The following is a 19,085-nucleotide window of genomic DNA, read 5'->3' on the forward strand; positions in this document are numbered from 1 at the left end:
CAGCGCCTGGAGCCGTCGCGCCGAGCCGGGCACTGACAGCCTTCTGCCGCTGCTTCCCCGGGTATGACTGTAAGAAAACCTTAGCTCCTTCTTTCTGTGCCTAACCGTGGTCTTCGCGCTTCCCTGGAGAGGCTGTAAATGCCTGTGGCTTTCGGAACATTTTCTAGGACATCATAATTTCTATGATAACTTTTCCGAAGGACTGTATGTATGGAGAATTATGAAATCTCCATCCGGACAGTCTGACGCTGTGTCTGACATCACGGTTCCTGAAATTTTCTCAGTCTATGACACGTTTGAAACATTTTGCAGAAATTTAATTTAAAAAAAAGAACCTAGCATTTAGGAGTACGTTTGTGTAAGCATGAAATATTTTATATATGATCTAACCACTGTTTTTCACAGGCAAAATGAGTCAGATTCCTTAACATGTGAACTGTTCGAGAGCTGTTAGGGACAACGTGCGCACACGGGAGCACACACAGCGCGAGCGCTTTCTGCTAGTGATTGGATTAAGCGAAAATAAGGTGAGGCCGACGTTAAGGGAAGCAACAACAAAAGCAGTGCTCTCTTTCAGTAATTACATTCCACATCTATGACAGAACTTTAGTAAAGCACAAAGAACAGTCCACAAACAACATGACTAAAATTCTTGGTAATCCAGGAAGAGAATTTGTACTTCTTGTAATTAAAAAAACTTTTGCCAAAACATGAAAAAAGTTACATGCCAGCAAAAGATACATAATCTTCTGCAGTTTCTTGCAGCACTTGCTAATATTTCAAAACAAAAGTTCTTCAAGAGCCCATGAAGACACTTTCGTTCTGAAGTGTTGCTTTAGTCATCCATTCTCCTCAGTGAAAAATACATCCTATTAGGACTGAACTGGTGCTTGACCAAAATGTCACGTTTTAACTGGACAGAAAAGCTGAGTAGAGAATGCATTACAATACAACTATCTTAAAGCATTTAATAGGTTAATGTCAGTGTGGCACTGCTTACAGTGGAAGCAAGCAACTAGGGGCAAAACCCCAAGTCATTCCCTGCATAAGTTTGGAGTTAAACTTTTCAATTTAGTTTTACATCATGTTTTCATAACAAAAACTGCATGCTAGTAAGTGGCAGCCCTTCCCTGTATTTACGTTAAAACTTGCAACAAAACTTTAAAGCTTTTCCCAATACATGTGGCATGCATACTCCTGTATTTTCACTGTGAATTGCTGTTTCCTTCTACCGAACTGAAAAAAAAAAAGAAAATCAGTATCCAGGTTTTTCACAGCAACAACAAACTACATGAGTTAATTCTCAAAGAAAACCTGTACACCAGTGGAAGTCCCTCTCCTTGGAAAAGAGAAAAGATTAATAAATCACATAAAGTATGAATAATACTTGAAAAAAACGAAAGGACAGATTAATATAATTCCATGCAAGAAAATGATTGGGAGAAAGAGTAAAAACAGACCATTAGCTCTGAGAAAAAGGGCAGGGAGTAAGAGAAAAGCAAGCAGATTCAAAAAACTCATGCTTGTCTGTCTTATCACAATGGTGGTGTGAAATCCAGATCATATTACTGGCCGGGTGCCTGGAACATGCCAGCTAACTGTAAATCCACAAACACTGGCTATCAAAGGATTCTGCAGAAGCAAAAAATTAATGTTTGTTAACAAAAAACCAAAACCAAACCCTCTGATCTTTTTATAGCAGGATTTGACATTTTCAACATCCTTGCTTCATGTGCTTTTATAATCCAATAAAAATGTAAAACTGCACTAATCTAAAAACCCCTTTTAATATCAAAGACAGAAGTATTTAACAGTGAAGACTTGTTGATAGCTTTTAATGTTTCCTCTTTAGAGCACACAGTTATTAAACTATGTGTGGATTCACAATCAAATACAGCAGAATAAATGCTGTAGTAGCTAACATTGTGCATTTTGTGAACGTGCCTTCCTTTAGATGTCTTAGTGCTTGAGGAGTCTGCACAAGAGGGAGCATATCAAAAGTGTGGAGAGAAAGCCAGCCCACCGAGGGACTGGCAGGCTTGTTATATTAAGTATGACCAGCACACAAGGGCTGATTAACCCACAGAGCCACATTTTGTAGGAGTAGTTCAGCGTAGCCAGACCAACTCATCTGTATGTAGGGGGTCACTGCTGCTTTTTGCTTCCTAGTCAAAACAGCCGTGGAGGGAAATGTTAGAAGATAAAAGTGTTGTGCAAAAGTGTGTGTGTCATCCTTCATATATATGTGTTCCTCATCTCTCCGGGTATTTCTGAAAGGCTTTGATGTGTCGGTTTAATTATGGTGCACTCAATTCTGGCACCTGCACACACTCTTAACAACCCAAGCCTCTAGACTGTAGGCTCGTGCTGAGTCAGAGCCCTTTGCAGCCACAGGAATAAATGGTGTTGTGTCTTACCTGGCCACTCCTTAATTAAATCAAAGCCACCTATTACCATAAAACCCACCAAAACAACACATAAATAAAACCCTCTGCAGAAAATAGAGTGAAATAATAAAAAATAATCCCCCACATTCTGAAATTAACTTCCTAAGGGATATAATAGTCTGGGAGCCTTTTTGGGAGGCTGAGTGACAATGATAGCAAAAGGCAGCAGTTTGTTGTAAAAACAACAGCTGTTATCCCAAAGATAACTTAAATGGAGAATCCTATTCAGCTCACTGAGTATTCCTGCTTAGGTGTAAAAAGTCACCTAGGAAACATACTCCCTCATGTTGTTTGCAATAATTATTACAGCCCAATAAACTAATAATGCTTCCTTAGTTTCTGAGCTGTGACATACAAACCACTGAAACTATTCTGACTTGTTAAAGTGAGAATTGCTGCAGTTTTCATCATGTACCAGGTTCTGACTTACCAGCTCCTCAAAACAAACTGGTAGTGTTTTTTCTTATCTTTGCAATAAACTCAACTATATTGCAACCCAAGTAGTTACTGAAGTCCCCAGCAATGTTGTGTAACATCCTAGTTTTAGCACAGAAAATTTCCTTCTCTGTACAGCAGTCTCTAAGGGTAGAGATGGTGTCATGTATCACACGTCTGAAAGCTGCATTTCCATGGATCAGTGAGTGCATCACACTGTCACTCCTGCGGTTCTCTGGCTGTGTAACAGTTTACTATAGCTAGAAAAACAAGAGCAGCAGCAAGAAGCAATTCTACTGCTTTTACCTACTGGGATCTGTTTTCTTCCTTACCTGTAGGAATAACCCATAATAATGCAATTTAAGATACAGAACTTCCATTCTAGTATGAAATCCAGGCAATAATTTTCCATATTTGTCTTTGTTAAGGTTTTCCACACAAGATTCACATAGATCATTATTTTGCTTTTGTATTTCTCCAAAATGCTATATTATAGGTCATGTCTTAAATATCAAAACATTTCCTCCTTGAGCTGACTTGTAATCCAAAGTAACATATAATAAATTCATTGCTCAGCCACAATCCAGTGGTCTTCCTGCTATTTCAGCTCTACTTTTTGAAGGACACTGAAAGGCACAGATGTAAAAAGGATGTAGTGTAACTCCTAGAGACAAAACACCAATCTCTTAATGGCTGAAAGACTCAACATCGCAAAACCACTTGAGATCTAGATGTGAATGTTGACAATACATACACTTAGGCTTTCATAAACACCTTTCTACCCAGAGTAATGGTGAAAGTGTCTACTTTATGAACTAATTTCACCCAAGAAAACCAGCCATAGCATTGAAAAGCTACTGGTAGCATTTTCAGATAAGCTTAATTATTCTATGATTATGTTATTACAAATCATATTTTTTGTCTGATGGAGATAGACCTTCATTTGTACACAAAACTCCCACATGTAAATTACTTCATAGACTCTTAAAGAGACAGTTAACTGGTCTATTTTGTAGAAATGAGATCCTCTGAGCCATGGCATCAGAACCAATAAATAAAGACACACAGTAATGTGTATTTGTCACGAATGTCATTCATGTCACTGGATATGAATATCCACAATGACCAAAAAGGCCATAGTGTGACACTGCTACCTTTGGTGCTTCCTCCTAAGGCAAGTTGATTAAAAAATAAAAGTGAACATTTGCCAAACAGTAATATTTTTGCATGTAAAAACACTTCTATAATTTCAGGATCATGACAGTGATGAAAACATAGGTTGGGAAACACCGGTATAATTCTAGATTGTAAAATACTCCAATCTTGTTGAAACATCACATATAAATTTCAAGATCTTCATAACAATCAAAAGGTAACATATCTTGACTAATCAAAAGTCCCAGATAAGCAAGACAGAGTACAAGACAGAAGAATGTTTCAAAGCAAAGCCAAAGTAAGATCTTATTTACTTTTTCCCTTTAAATGCCAGGGAAAAGCAATCAAATCCTGAAATATCTGACATCCCTTTCAGAAAGTTTATTTCCCCTTTTTTTCACCAGATCATGGAAACATCCTCAGTTGGGTAAACAATGAATGAGCAAACCAATCAACTTATTATTTACCTACTTTCAATTATATACATGGATAGATCAACATTTGGTATACAAGCCAAAATTTTAACCAAAGCACTTGTGCTGGCTAGCTGTACAAACCTGCTATGATTATATGCCACACAACAGTGCTGCCAAACGTTTTCCTAGAGATACACTTAACTGGCCAAAGACAAAACAGAAAAAAAGTGCTTTTATGAGTACACAAGTTTCAAACAGCCAGAATCTAGAAATGAAACTCGAACTTCCATATTTCTAACCAGAAGTTCCAACACATCTTTCTTTTTTAAGTGTGCCTGGTTTTCTCTCTCTGATTCTGTGTTAAAGTTTTGTCAGTATGCTCAAGGATAAGGGACAGGCATGCTGTATTTCCAGTAATTAAGAAGGTTTGCCCCCAACCTGCAAGCATGCTGCTCTTAGGTTGAAAAGTCTACAGCTGCCTGAGTGGAATTTTGCACCCAGCAATATGGTTCCCTCCCAGTCCACTGCAGAAGAGCTACTGGCAGAGGGATAGAGCAAGGGGGGGCTGAGCTAGAGAAACAGAAGAGCTGAGTGATGAGCAAGCAATGGCGCTAGTCGAGTACAAAATGCAATTACTAGGCATAAGTGCAACTGAAAAAAACTGTAAGCTAATGTCCGGGACATCAAATGTGATCTTCCTGATCCTGATGTCTCAAGAATCTGATGTTCTGCTACTCAAAAAGAGGAAGCTATTAAAAAGCATTAAATAGCTCCTTAAAATTGTTTGTCTGGCTTCCCTCCCTGCTTCCTCCAGCAAGCTTTTCTTCTCCCTGAAAGATTATTCATTGAGAGTTCTTCAAACAAGCATGTTGGTTATGAACTTCATTTTAATCCAACTGCAGAAAGGAAGAAATGCTGTTTATGTTATGTAGTCCTTCACAATAGGCAACAAATTGGCCTCGTTCTAAATACTTTTTCTTTTAACTGGACAAGTACAGATGATGATAAGAGACTTAAGAGATCATCTTAGACTCTGCAGGAAGAAGGACATCTGATGACAGTATGGTTCTTGTTTCTGTTTGTACGGGATCATTCTCTTGCCAATGTCCTTTTCCTTCCACCGTTTTTTTCTTCTAGGAAGAACATCGTAGAAAAAGTGACATGCAGGCAAGATCGTGACAGCACGGCCTGTTTATGCTGATGTCATTCACTGATGGCTTGCCATCTGCAACCAGTGCTCGAACCCTGGAACAGAATTCCTAAAGAGGGGGCAGTGCCAGTGTTTAGGAGGCTTTGGATGATGCCTTTAATGCACTTTTTAACTTGGTTAGCCCTGACATGTTCAGGTAGTGGGACTAGATGATCTTTAAGATGATAAGTTAAGATGAGGCTGATGAACTTTTACTTTCGAAGTCTGATGAACACCATTAATTTCTTACAGGAAAGTAATTGGAGAAACATCTAACTGTTGTGTGTTTCTCTGTATTTCTTCAGACCAGACCAGAATGTGCACCCCAAAGCCTGTGCTCAAAGATATGAGATGCTATAACAAAGACAGAAGTGAACTCTGAGGAAAAAATCAGTTTCTTTCAGTGGTCCCAATAATTACAGGTTTAGGGGGGGGGAAAAGGCTATTTCAGTTCCAACAGTGAAATAAAACCATTTTACACCTATATGCAAGAGACATTTGCAAAACCACTCCAGCTGTGCAGAAACATGAGGCCTGGAAAACTGCCAGGTTTTCCAAGTGTGACCTGCTGTGCAAATACTGACTATACAAGTTAAAGATGTCTGGGGTGAATTTATGTTCCCTGTTTTCCAGGGCTGAAAACAGTATTCCTCCACCTACCAACACCATGTCAAACTCAAAACTTTCATCTGACATGTTCTCAAGATTCTTGACAAGTTCTGTAAAGCACAATTCCTTTCTATTTTCAAAATGAAAACTAGCTTATTCTAAATAAGAAACTGAGGCAAAAGTGTATATTAAAAAACTTTAAGAAGGATCAAGTCCTGGCCACGTTTGTTTGACTCTTTTACAGAAACATCTATAGTTAATTTCACAAAAACCATAAAAACGTGAATGACAGTGATATCTCTTCTCAGTATTAATAATTAAGGACGCATAGCCATCATTATCTTGAAACTTCAGAATAATCTTTCAAAAGTCAGCAGCTGCCTAGAATCACAGAATCATAGTTTAGATTGGATGGGACCTCATCTGTGTCTTACAAAGCAAGGCTAGTTTCAACATTAGATCAGAGTGCTCAGAGCCTTGCCTAAATCAAAACTTCACCTATTTCCAGGAATGGAAATTCCACTACCTCTTTAGGTGACTGCCTTAGTCCTTGATCATCCGTATAGTGAAGTTCTTTTTTTTCTAAACCCCATTTTTTTCCCTGAAGCAATTTGTATCCACTGTATACTTTCACTGTGCACTTCCAAAAAGAATCCATCCTCTCTACAAACACCCATTAGGTGGCTGAAGACAGCAGTAAGTCTTCTTCACCCTCTCTTCTGGAGGCTGCACAGACCCAGCTCACCTGCTGGCCTCCAGCTATCCATGCTGGACTCGCTCCGGTTTCTCACAGCTGTTACTATCGCCTTCCATGTAAAGTATCAAGGATGACCCAGCAGTAAGGTGACATATACTGAATGGTTACTCCATGTGAGATGATTTACGAGCATAGAAAAACATGATGGTAACATGACCTTGGTTTTAAAAAGTATCAGATAAGCTTTATACACTGGACAAGCTCCATACTGCATTTTCTCCTCATTTTATTTATTTTAGGAAAACTAGGGTTGTATATACACATCATTAGAACTCCACAACTAAAAGCTGCCAGGACGCAACGAAGTGCTGTGCATGTGGCTGATAAGAGAGTGGTTTGTGACAGGTATTCCTGGCTGCAGTGACAATAAGCCCATGTTTCCAAGTCTACTGTTGTCCATAAAGTTCTGGTATGGACTTATTTTTTAAGAGATTGTGAAGGCCTCAAATTTCTCCCTTGAATATGAATGTGCACAGAGAACTAAGCCTAATTTCACCAAAAAGGAACTTTAACAGTATGTCAATACACACTACTGACTGATTTCGATTGCTGCACGTCATCTCTGACCCTCATGCCCATATGCAGGTGTTTTTCCCCTTTCAGGAAGGGACTGTGAAGTGAGATGACCAGACTGAGTGTAAAGACAATGTCTTCAATGAGTGTCACAGTAAATATTTCAGTTGTAAATTCTAGTAGTCTGGAAAAATAACAGATTTTACTGCTATGATATCTGGGTGGTACAGTTTGTAATTTATAAATATTAAGGACTAATGAAAAGTAAGTTCTTCCTTTTTCTTTTTTAAAGCTATGAGGTTCAGTACTGCTGAATAAAGTAAAATTGTTACACTTCACCTAAGTGAAGTGCAATGTACATACAATGTACATGCAGTTGCAAAATACTGCAAATGAGCTGATATTTTTAGAACTTTTAGCAACAGTAATACATATGAACTTACATTCTGTGTTAAGTTTAAAGGTTGTATTTGTAAGTGTAAGAAATGCAAAATGTAACTGATTTAAATGAAAACACCAATCTTCGAAACTGTTAAGGTACTTGCCTGGAAGAAAAGGACTCTTCCAATCCTGGTGTTTGTTACTTAATTTCTTACGGTTCTTGGCGGGCTTTAGATGAACTACCAACTAGTAACTACAGTTCTGGGAACAGAATGATACAGCTATTTTCCATTAGCCAACTGTTCATTCTGGACAAGAGAAGCCTCATTTATACACAGTTACTATGTACTAGTTTGTAAGTTTCAGCAGAGATTATAACTTGTAAATCCCCATTGATTTCCTACTTGTTTCTTACTGCTCAATTTATATTAAAACAGATTTTTAAAAGTTCTTTGCAGAAGAATATTTGATCAGAACTGCAGTATCATGATGACAACAAGATTCATCTGTTTAATGCTGCTGACTGTCGTAGGAGTTACTACAAATGAAGCACAGGAATTTGAAGGCAATGACAAGGAAACAGATCAAGAATTCATTTACATGAACAGATATAAGCGTTCCAGTGACACACAGGACAAATGCACTTACACCTTTATTGTACCTCAGCAGAGAGTGACAGGTGCCATTTGTGTTAATTCTAAGGAGCCTGAAGTTCTACTTGAAAACAGGGTAAATAAACAAGAGTTGCAGTTACTTAACAATGAACTTCTCAAACAAAAGAGACAAATAGAAACTCTCCAACAACTGGTAGAAGTGGATGGTGGAATTGTTAATGAAGTTAAACTCTTAAGAAAAGAGAGCAGAAATATGAATTCTCGTGTCACACAACTCTACATGCAGCTACTTCATGAAATTATCCGAAAACGTGACAATGCCTTAGAACTTTCTCAACTGGAGAATAAGATTTTGAACCAAACTGCAGATATGTTGCAGCTTGCAAACAAATACAAAGACCTAGAGCACAAGTATCAACATTTGATGTCAATTGCCAATAACCAGTCAATAATAATTGCCCAGCTGGAAGAACACTGTCAAAGAACACCATCCATAAAGCCACTGCCACAAACTCCACAACCACCAGATAAAGGGTACCAGCCTCCTACTTACAATCGCATCAATAACCAGATATCTACCAATGAGATTCAGAGTGACCAGAACTTGAAGGTTCTACCACCTACCTTGCCAACCATGCCTGCAGTTACTAGTATTCCAACTTCAACTGATAAACCATCTGGTAAGTAATATTATTGATATGGCTATGTTAGTTTATGGTAATGTGGAATGGGCAACATTTTAATTGTAATATAAAAATGCAGTCAGAATTTATGTAAATGAATAATTTTTAACTAATTGAGATTTCTTAGTTCTGATACTATCTTGTGTATTTTTTACATACATGTTGTAGTACAAGCACAGAAAGAAAGCAACAGACTGAACTCTCAATGTCTAAGATGCAGACACACTTGCCCCACAGATTTTTCTCATGTTACTTTGCCAAGACAAACTCACCATTTATATTATATGTATGAGATAGAGGAGCTGCAGAAAAATCTTACTAATCAACAGCTAAATTTTATTTACCGTTGCTCAAGACTGAACTGCTACAATCCATGACATCCAAAGGCATTTGACAGTGTTTGTGTAAACATTTGTGAAGTTACTACAAGTTTGTTCATCTAGCACGTTGTAACTGTTGTGCTTGTGTAACTCAAAAAGGAATAGGTATCTGCTCTGTACCTCACATGGGGCACTTGTGCTCTAGACAGGAGCAAAGGGAAGCAAGTGGTGGGATAGTAAGGGATATTATACAGTCCTCATTAAGAGTCTTAGGAGTTGTGCCACAGACAAGATCAGAAGATCTGAAATCACATTAGAGATCAACTGATCTACACAACAGCAAAAATAACAGGTAAAGAATTCAGTTTCACCACCTGTGGTCCCACAGCTTAAAAAAACCAGTGCAGGTATGTGTTCCATACAAGAAAAGTCTGTTCTTCAGTGTATGAAAACTGCATACTTGCTTCAGGAAAAAGATAGGGGAGTCACAGACATCTGAACTCAGAGCTGAAGCAGAGTAATGCATGGGAACTGCACTCAATATATTTCATGGGTATTTGCAATGTATTCCAAAACACATAAAAAAACTCTTTAGAATTAACAAATGATGCAACTGCCACATGTTTTTAAAAAAAAAAGAAAAAGGAAACAAAACCCCCACCTTATTTCTCCATGCAAATATTCACAATGAAAGAAGCTTGATGGGGTGTCTCAGTCCAAAGCACAGGCTCTAAAACACATTGCTCCAAAGCAGTATTTTCACCGTATTGCCAAAGATGAACTCACCAAAGATTGCACTGTGGCATGCAGAACCTCAGGCAAAAACGCCATGATTCTAATGTACTAGGTAAGAAAATAAAAAGTTCTTGGAACAAAATCAGATCTATTACAACTTCTTTGGAGCAATACACTATACCTCTTTAACAATTACATTTGACTTCAATGTCAAAATAGGTTCAGGCTTGGTACAGTATTTCCCTATCTTTCTGTAAGTGAAAGACCTTTCAAGCAGTCCTTGAGGACCTTTCCCCTTCCTGTCACACGCTAAAAATGCATTAATTGGTCCACATCCTCCTGGTGCTTTCAAGTGTTTAAACTGATGCTCGAGGCTTCCCTATCACATGGCAGAATAGAAAAGTTAATTCGGGGGTACAGTACTTTTGCTGATCCAGCCTAATATGTTTTCCTGTTTTGAAAAGTAAAATGTTGACTCAGGACCAACTTGCAACCCTGTAGGATTCCCAGATCTTCACCTGAGGAAGTGCCGCTTATCCAGCTATTTTTCATGTGATCTCCAGAGGTCCTTTTTGCAGTCCACGATTCTAAGATAAGATTTGACATTTGCTACTTCTTCCTGGACTACATAACTTATCAGAAAAATAAGTTTCATGCTTCTTCTGTGCAACGTAATTATATTAATTCCTCTTATTTTCATCAGGACGTGATTTGTTAAGCAGGTCTCCAACAACGGAATTTAATTTAATTAACCTTTCATTTCCAGGGTATCCTCCTCCCCTCTCCTCACCCTTCTTTTTGGGCAAGAAACATTTAATACCTTTTCCTCATCCTCCACTCACAAAGCACATCTCAAACCAACCTCCTCCCTACAATTAATTCTGTAAATGCTGCTTTGCTCAGGTGTCTGGAAAGACCTAGGAAAAACACACCCACCAGCAACATCCTACAAAACAAACAAACCCCACCACAACTGCCCAGCCACCAGAAAAATATCCACCTGTATTTTATCCAGTCCCTTCTCTGCTACGTCTTGATTTCTCAACCTCTGCCAAAACTCCTAGCTGTAATAACCACCTGATGGCAGCCAACCTGTGCAATGAAAGCTGAAGAAAAGTGGACCAAAAATATCAAATGCTATCTTTTAATCTGTTAACAGCTCTCCCTCCTCACAGAGAAGCAGACCAATACTCTCCCTTGATTACTACTCTCTGTAGTTTTATTATTTAATTTCGTACATTTTGTACACACTTTGGGGGGGTTTTGTTTGTGTCTTTATGTTGTTTGGGGTTTTTAATAGCTTTTTGGGGTTTTTTTTGTTGCTGCCCCATCCCTGGAAGTGTTCAAGACCAGGCTGGACAGGGCTTGGAACAACCTGGTCTAGTGGAAGGTGTCTCCACCCATGGCAGGGAGTTGGAATGAGACGATCTTTATGGTCCCTTCCAGCCCAAACTGTTCTGGGACTCTATGACTCCCCAGAGGCAATTTTACCAAAACTACCCACCTCAAAGTCAGGATGCTCTCACTTTTTCAAGGGAACACACCTTATTAAAAAATTTGAAAAGGTAGGATCTTACAAAAAAAGCTCCTGTCATGGAAAAGTAGTAGGAAACTCAGCCTTAAAGTTCTTAAAAGAGTAAAAGAAAATTATGTGCAGTTGAAAGAATTATGTGCAGTTGAGCATTGTTGCCACGAGGCCAAAAAGAAACTGCAAGATTACAATGCTGTAAACACTACATCGTATACTGCTATATGTTTAGTTTTATGAAGACAAGATCAAAGCTCTGTGGTTGGCTATTTTAGGAATTTCTTCAATAAACATTTCAACGGGTATGTCCTGTTTTCTTTTAAGTGTCACTACATACACATTGTGATAAAATGAGTGTTTTCTCCCACCTCTCATAATGAGCCATGCAACTGTGTGACAGAGCACTGCATCTACATCTAAACTGCCAGAAATCTGAACAGTGAGCCACAACAGAAATGGAGAAGGGGCTTAGCAGCACAACTCCAGGTACAGTCCCTGAAGGCAACAAGAACTCAGTGTGGCCACAGAACAAACACTTGGATTGCCTCTGGGTACACTGACTTGCTGATTATAACAGTTAAAGAAACCACAAAACCCTCAATCCCCCAAACACTTGAGATAATTTCTATAAAACAAATTAATTTCTAATGCAGTTAGAGTACCATTATCAGTGTTGAACAGTGAACTATGAAAAAACTTAGAAGAACTGAAATAATTTGAAAGTGAAATTAAAATTTCTCTTGATAGCAACATATACTTCAGTAAGGCTTGTAATGAGATCTGACAAGCCTTCCTCCTTCAGTGGGCAGGGGGAATCAATCCAGGGTCTCTAATCCTGAGGCTTCTTGTTGACCACTCTCCTGCTCAGGCAGCAGAGCAGTGGGGGGAGTGAGTCTCTCTGCAGATACCAACACAGACTCCTGAATCGTTTCTGTGCAAACTTCTCAGATGCGTTAAAATGGAATCTTCACATTAGAGAAAATTTCTTCAAAAATCATGAATATAAGATACTTTCAAAAAGAGTAAGCTCTTTATGGCCTCTAATGAACTCAAGGAAAAGAAATGTATTCTCCTTCTGAAAATAAGAGTACTTTAACTGCAGCTTCTGTGAATGAAGAGTATTTGAAGTCTTCTCATTTATACAGAATTTCTCTCACAGGCACTTGGACGTTTTAACACGTTCAACCTTAATTTCTATTTGGTGTTGTCACTTGCTGAGGTGGCAAGAGACATATAATCTGAATTTATGTTGCAGGTTCCATTGTTAACGTCCGTGCCAGTGACATTTTTGGGGATCTAAAACACTGAATTTCTGAGAGACAGAATCAAGGTCAAACTTGCCACTTTGCTTTCTAAAGGAAATTCTTAATACTTATCTATCATTCATATTTAGTTCCTTTGAAAATGTAATAAATGATAAAACCACAGCTGCTTTAAAAAAATAAATGTTTTAAAAAATCTACCTTTATCGGTAATTCATTCTGAAATGCTCCAGAAGTAAGGTTCCAGTAAATGAATCTGAAAACACTTAGTGAATACTGCACCTACCATAAAAGGAAAACCAAATGCACTGCTGAGCAAAACCCATCTCCTGTAGAAAGCCACGAACTCGACTGCCGCCCTGCATGAACGACATGCTCCACGGCAGTTTGATGCAGAGCCCTTCTGTCTCGATACAGGGCCCTGGAGGGACTGCCTACAAGCACTAGAAGATGGCCATGACACAAGCTCCATCTATCTTGTAAAACCAGAGAACACAAACCAGCTGATGCAGGTCTGGTGTGACCAACGGCATGACCCCGGTGGCTGGACAGTCATTCAGAGACGGCTGGATGGCTCTGTCAACTTTTTCAGGAACTGGGAGACATACAAGGTTAGGACAAGTGAGCAGTTTAATGTTTTCCACCCTCTAAAAATTAGTGGTAAAGGTAATTTTAAATGTGATTTTAGAGTTTGGCCAAGAACCTACTTAAAAAAGAAGTTCCATGTTTACCCTTCTAGATGATGAAGTCTTTTTAAAACAAGTCAGTTTTCTACTTAAGAATACACTCAGATTTACCACTAGCACAGATGCAGAACATTAACGTGCTTCTCTTGCTTCCTTTACAGCAAGGATTTGGTAATATAGATGGAGAATACTGGCTTGGATTAGAAAACATTTATTGGCTCACAAATCAAGGCAACTACAAACTGCTCATAACAATGGAAGACTGGTCAGGGCGCAGAGTGTTTGCAGAGTACGCCAGCTTCAGGCTGGAGCCCGAGAGCGAGTACTACAGGCTGAGACTGGGTCGCTACAACGGCAACGCGGGCGACTCCTTCACCTGGCACAACGGCAAACAGTTCACCACGCTGGACCGGGACCACGACGTGTATACAGGTGTGGGCTCCCTCTCAGCTGCCATGCCTTTTTTTGCCCTTTTTGCCCCTTTCCTCCTTCTTTCACCTCTCCTTTCCCTGCCCCTCCTTTTTTAAAAGAAAAATACTTATGCTCATACACAAACAAAAAGACTGCACTTTCAAAGGCATTTGTCAGTTCATACCTTATGAAGCACAAACTGATGTGTCAACCCTTACACATACTAACACCAAAACAAAATGAATTTATGCTAAACATGGGTCTGTAAAATATGCTATGGAGAGTAATTTAAGACAGCCGTGCACACAAGTTTTCCAGCAAGGGACAGTAACAATAATGATTCTATCTGTAGAACCTAACTATTTCTTGAAGAAGCCTAAATTCACCTTGCACCACACGGTACCTACATGGTAAACACACCATTAAAACCAAGAAGTTTTGTGCTTAGCTTGCTTAGATTTCTCATGTAATTGTCAGACTGAACTGGAGCTTTCTTTTGCAGGTAACTGCGCTCACTACCAGAAGGGAGGATGGTGGTACAATGCGTGTGCTCACTCCAACCTCAATGGGGTCTGGTACCGCGGGGGGCACTACCGCAGTCGCTACCAGGATGGTGTTTACTGGGCTGAATTCCGGGGGGGATCATATTCACTAAAGAAAGTTGTTATGATGATAAGACCTAACCCCAACACATTTCACTGAAAACACTCTTGTCTGGGTTTGCTTTCTTGTTCTAAAATACCATGTAAAGCTATGATGTTATTACCTGGAATTATCTTTTCAGAAATGAGGAATGTAAGATATTGTACATTTATTGATAAGATATGAGGGCTTGTATAGTCTATTTTCAAGAACCATCCCTGGAAAAAACGCTGAAGGAAAAAAAAAGGAACTGAAATAACATTCAGAACACCTCTCGGGAGTAGAAGTCGTAGGTATATTAAGCCTTTTAGAAACTGGCAGTTCAAACTGACTGTAGATAAACTTCCTGCTTTTTATTCCCTGTAAATTAAGTTTGGATGGTAAAAACACTGCCACAACATTTAACTATTTTTGTATGTTATGTATAAATATTCTCAAATACAGGAATGTTACAAACTGTACAGCAAGAGTTTTATTATTATCATTATTATGAGCATTTGACACAGGAAATCATATCCTTTGAACTGTGTAGCTGGCATATGTACATTAGTGTGATTATGATGTAATCTTCGTTAACTGCCATGGATAAAGTTAGTACTACATAATTCTGTTTTGAGAGCAGATGCTCAAACTATTACTATTGTGATAAATCCAGTCATTCCCCTTTACTCTTGAGCATTTTAATTATCTGCTCCTATAAACTGGAATTCACAATTGATTCAAATATTTTAGATCAAAAACACTAATGTTTTTTCTTACCAAAATGAAGTAGCTACTCGCATATGGAAATTAACCCAGATTTACAACAGATATGTGCTGTATAGCCAACATGTTCTACTGCACGACTGTCACAGTATTTTGTACCTGACTTCAGTCATTACCTGCTTTGTAGCCTCTGTAATCAGAAATGGCTGGATATAAATTAAAGGGACTATCCAACTTTGCAGGCAAATGATGGATACCAGTTTATAAGCTATTTAATATCATTAGCCTATAGATGAAAATATATAAAGTTATCTGTAGCCAAGAGAAGTTAGTTTTAACATTTCACAATTATAACACATTAGTGTCAAATTATAAACCAGATTTACTCATCTATATTTAGAGGTCAGTTACATTTATGAAATACAGACTGGGATAATTCTAATATTCTTCTGGGGTAGGTTTCTAGAACAGATTGTTAACACACGCATTTCAAAACAGCAACTACTATAAAATATCTAAGTTAAAGAATGCATAAAAGAGGCAGAGTAAAAGCCTCTAGAAGTTCGAGTTACTTTTCAGTAAGGCTGTAAGACACTGTGTTTGTGTGCATGTGCTTGCATACTTTTCCCTTATTACCTCATCACTTTACCACAGTATGATGTGTGATGTAGCATGTGTTGTATATAACTGAAACCAGGTTTTTTATATATTAGATTACCCCTGTAATGTTGTAATCCTTTAATAAAGCAACAAATGTTATTTTGACATGTTCACATTTCATCCTGTTTCAGTTCAGATTACTTACAGCAAAGAACAGATAATTACTTAAATCACTTTGCCTCATGACTCAAATCAACTCCGCTACACAACTACTGTTCACGTGTGTGAAGTGTTTAAAGATTCCAACATCAAATGCAAAGCAACTTTCAGATGAGAAAAACACTGAATTTCCACACAGCCCAAGGAGGAAGAACTTTTTGTAGGTCATATGAAAAGTCCAAAATTTTCAAACAGTATTCAAGCTTTACCTTCCACTGGCTTATCTACCAAACTCTGGGAAAGATTTAAGTAAGAAATATTAAACACACCTACTGGCCCCAGAGCCTGGCCATAGGGCTCTAACCACTGTAATGGCAGCATTATGGCTACTTCATGCTTGGCTTGAGGAAGGAGTGCAGAGTTCAGGTACACACTGTGCAGGTCTCAGGACTGAGGCATTCCCTAGAAAGCTATTACAGGTGCTCTTCTGTAGCTGGAGATACAGCAACAGGTACATCTCCATGTATAGTAGTATACATGTAGTATACACTCATGATATGCTTTAAACCCACATCCAAGTTGACAGTCTTTTGTTAAAATAACTGTATTTCTTAACCTTTCTACCCAAAAGGTGAGTGATCTGCCTAGAGGCTCATCCATGTAATAAAAAAAGATAACTCACAAAAAGTCAGTTTATGAAGACCTGGAGAAACCACATCTGAGAACAGAACTTGGGCATTTTTTTCACAAAATCTGCATAAAATAAACACAGAGGCTGGCACATCAAAAACAATTAAACAAGGAATTTGGAACTTAGTGAAGTTATTGGCAATCACAGATTAGCAAAATTTCACTATGCCTGTTTTGGTTTTTTTTTTTACATTCACACAACAGAAGGCAGTTTGCACTAGATCCATCTACTATAGTAGATGCCACTACTATAACCTGTCAAAGATCTTAGCTTTTCCCATTTCCCTAATTATTTCCAATTGTTTCAGTTACATTCTTACTCCATTGCTCCCCAAAAGTACATCTCTGACAACACTATGCTGGCTAAATATCACATACAAATCACCTCCCTATCATTAGCAAAAGCATATTAGTGAGTTTATACACAAGAGAACTGCAGCACTATGGAGAATTCTAACAGCTTCAATTTTCCTGTAATCCTCGTTCAATTCAAGAGGTACCACAGAAACAATCCTGCAACAGCAAGCTCCTGGAAACTAAGGTTGCTCTTCTGAATTTTTGAAATCTCTCTACCTTTTTCAGATAAGTAAAGAAAATGCTGTAAGCTGATACATTATCTATGTATCAGGACTGAAACACTGGGGCCCCACCTATAGCATTTAGACAAAAGGCTCTCTCAATAAGATTGAGGTTACCTCAGAAGACAACTCATTATTCTCTTGTATTCATATTTCCTAAGAGTTCTTTCCTGAAACTATTACCCAAGTTTTCAGCATTAGCCCCATGGCTATATTCCAAGAAAAAAAAAGCAAACAACAGAACACCCCAACTCAGTGAAATCTGTATATCGTAACAGACCATACCCATCTTTATCTGTTCTGTAACAATCTAAAAGATCATCAGTAGCAAAGACAGGAAAAAGCCGTAGCTAGCCACTACACCCACGAGTTCCCCCAAAAATGTGACAGCTATTTTTTTAAGATCACGCTGTGGCTGAACGCTTCCCACAGTCCACATCAGAGCCTCGCCAATCTCATGATTCCTTTCTCCCTCCTCCTCCTCTTTTTAGACTCAGAAGACATGGCTGCAAACAAAATAACTGCTGGATGTTTTAACAGCACTTTTAAACACAGGAATGCATTAGTCTTTCCTGTTTAGCCTGAGGTTGTAAACAAACTTGTATTCATCTGGTTACACAAAAGTTCAGCTGCACCTCCTTGGACGCATGGAAAACCTTACTTGAAAAGAGCAGCAACACTGCTTAGTCTTTGCAATCAGCAGGGAGAGAGTCTCTGATGCACCCGAGAGACAACACATGCAGGAGGATTCTAGCCCTCAAGGAGGTTAGCTAGACGCCATCAGGAATTTCATATTCAACTGTGTAACTTCAGAACATGAAGAATTTTTTCCTTTCACTTTCATTACCCAAGTCTTTTACTAGGCTTGTAACACTTGTGTTTGTTTCAGAAGTATTTCAGGCTTAAATTTTAATTAAAACTGGCTTGGGGCGATGTCCCAATAACTGGATCACATTAAAATACTTTCTACACAAGGCTGTGAGCCAATTCTATAAACCAGAGTACTGGGACAACTTAAGCAGCTGCTTAACTTCCCAGTACATTCTCCAGCTCATTTCAGACAATCTCAGGCTGCCACAGATGGAATGAGAACAGGTGTCTCATAACTAAGAAACTTTCTTAAAGTGAGACAAGAGGCTCTACAGCATGAAACAGGAGCCCCATTAGCTCTGCAAATCTTCAGACCTTGTCACTCTCATTCAGTTGTTTTACAGACACTATTTACTCCTAACATGATCTGTCAGTCTACTTGTTCATTCAAAGAGATTAAAGCCCTTCTGTATGTAATGTTGTCTTTCTCAACAAGATATTTATTCTCTGAAACAAGTCTCCTTTGAATATTCTCTCTTGATAAGCTAAACATTCCTTCAAACCTGAAATTATTTTCAAACTCATACCAAGTTTTCAACACATTTAAGTATGGCCATTAGAGATGGCCATAAAATTCATTAAATAAGAAGTGTTTTAGATAAGCAGCACTGACTGTTATCCACAGCAATTTGTGCTGGGACCAGTGCTGCTCAACATATTCAGAAGTGACCTGAAAATGGGAGTGAACAGTGGAACAAAT

The 19,085-nt window shown here is 38.5% G+C and overlaps 1 protein-coding gene across 3 annotated transcripts; it reads left to right on the top strand.

Annotated features, from left to right (window-relative positions):
* The first annotated feature begins 8,344 nt into the window (after window positions 1–8,344).
* On the top strand, window positions 8,345–15,385 carry ANGPTL2 (angiopoietin-like 2). Of its 3 annotated transcripts, none has more exons than XM_009081296.1 (5): window positions 8,348–9,159; window positions 9,462–9,485; window positions 13,443–13,655; window positions 13,892–14,162; window positions 14,644–14,971. In XM_009081296.1, the coding sequence occupies exons 1-5, from the start codon at window positions 8,389–8,391 to the stop codon at window positions 14,841–14,843; spliced, it is 1,479 nt and encodes a 492-aa protein (XP_009079544.1). In that variant the 5' UTR covers window positions 8,348–8,388; the 3' UTR covers window positions 14,844–14,971. The 3 variants fall into 3 exon arrangements, with proteins under 3 accessions (XP_009079547.1, XP_009079544.1, XP_009079545.1); XM_009081297.1 differs by having other exon boundaries at window positions 8,348–9,156; XM_009081299.1 differs by lacking the exon at window positions 9,462–9,485 and having other exon boundaries at window positions 8,345–9,196; window positions 13,462–13,655; window positions 14,644–15,385.
* The last annotated feature ends 3,700 nt before the right edge of the window (window positions 15,386–19,085 follow it).

This window comes from Acanthisitta chloris, unplaced genomic scaffold, assembly GCF_000695815.1.
Source record: "Acanthisitta chloris isolate BGI_N310 unplaced genomic scaffold, ASM69581v1 scaffold28288, whole genome shotgun sequence".
Lineage (NCBI taxonomy): Eukaryota > Metazoa > Chordata > Aves > Passeriformes > Acanthisittidae > Acanthisitta > Acanthisitta chloris.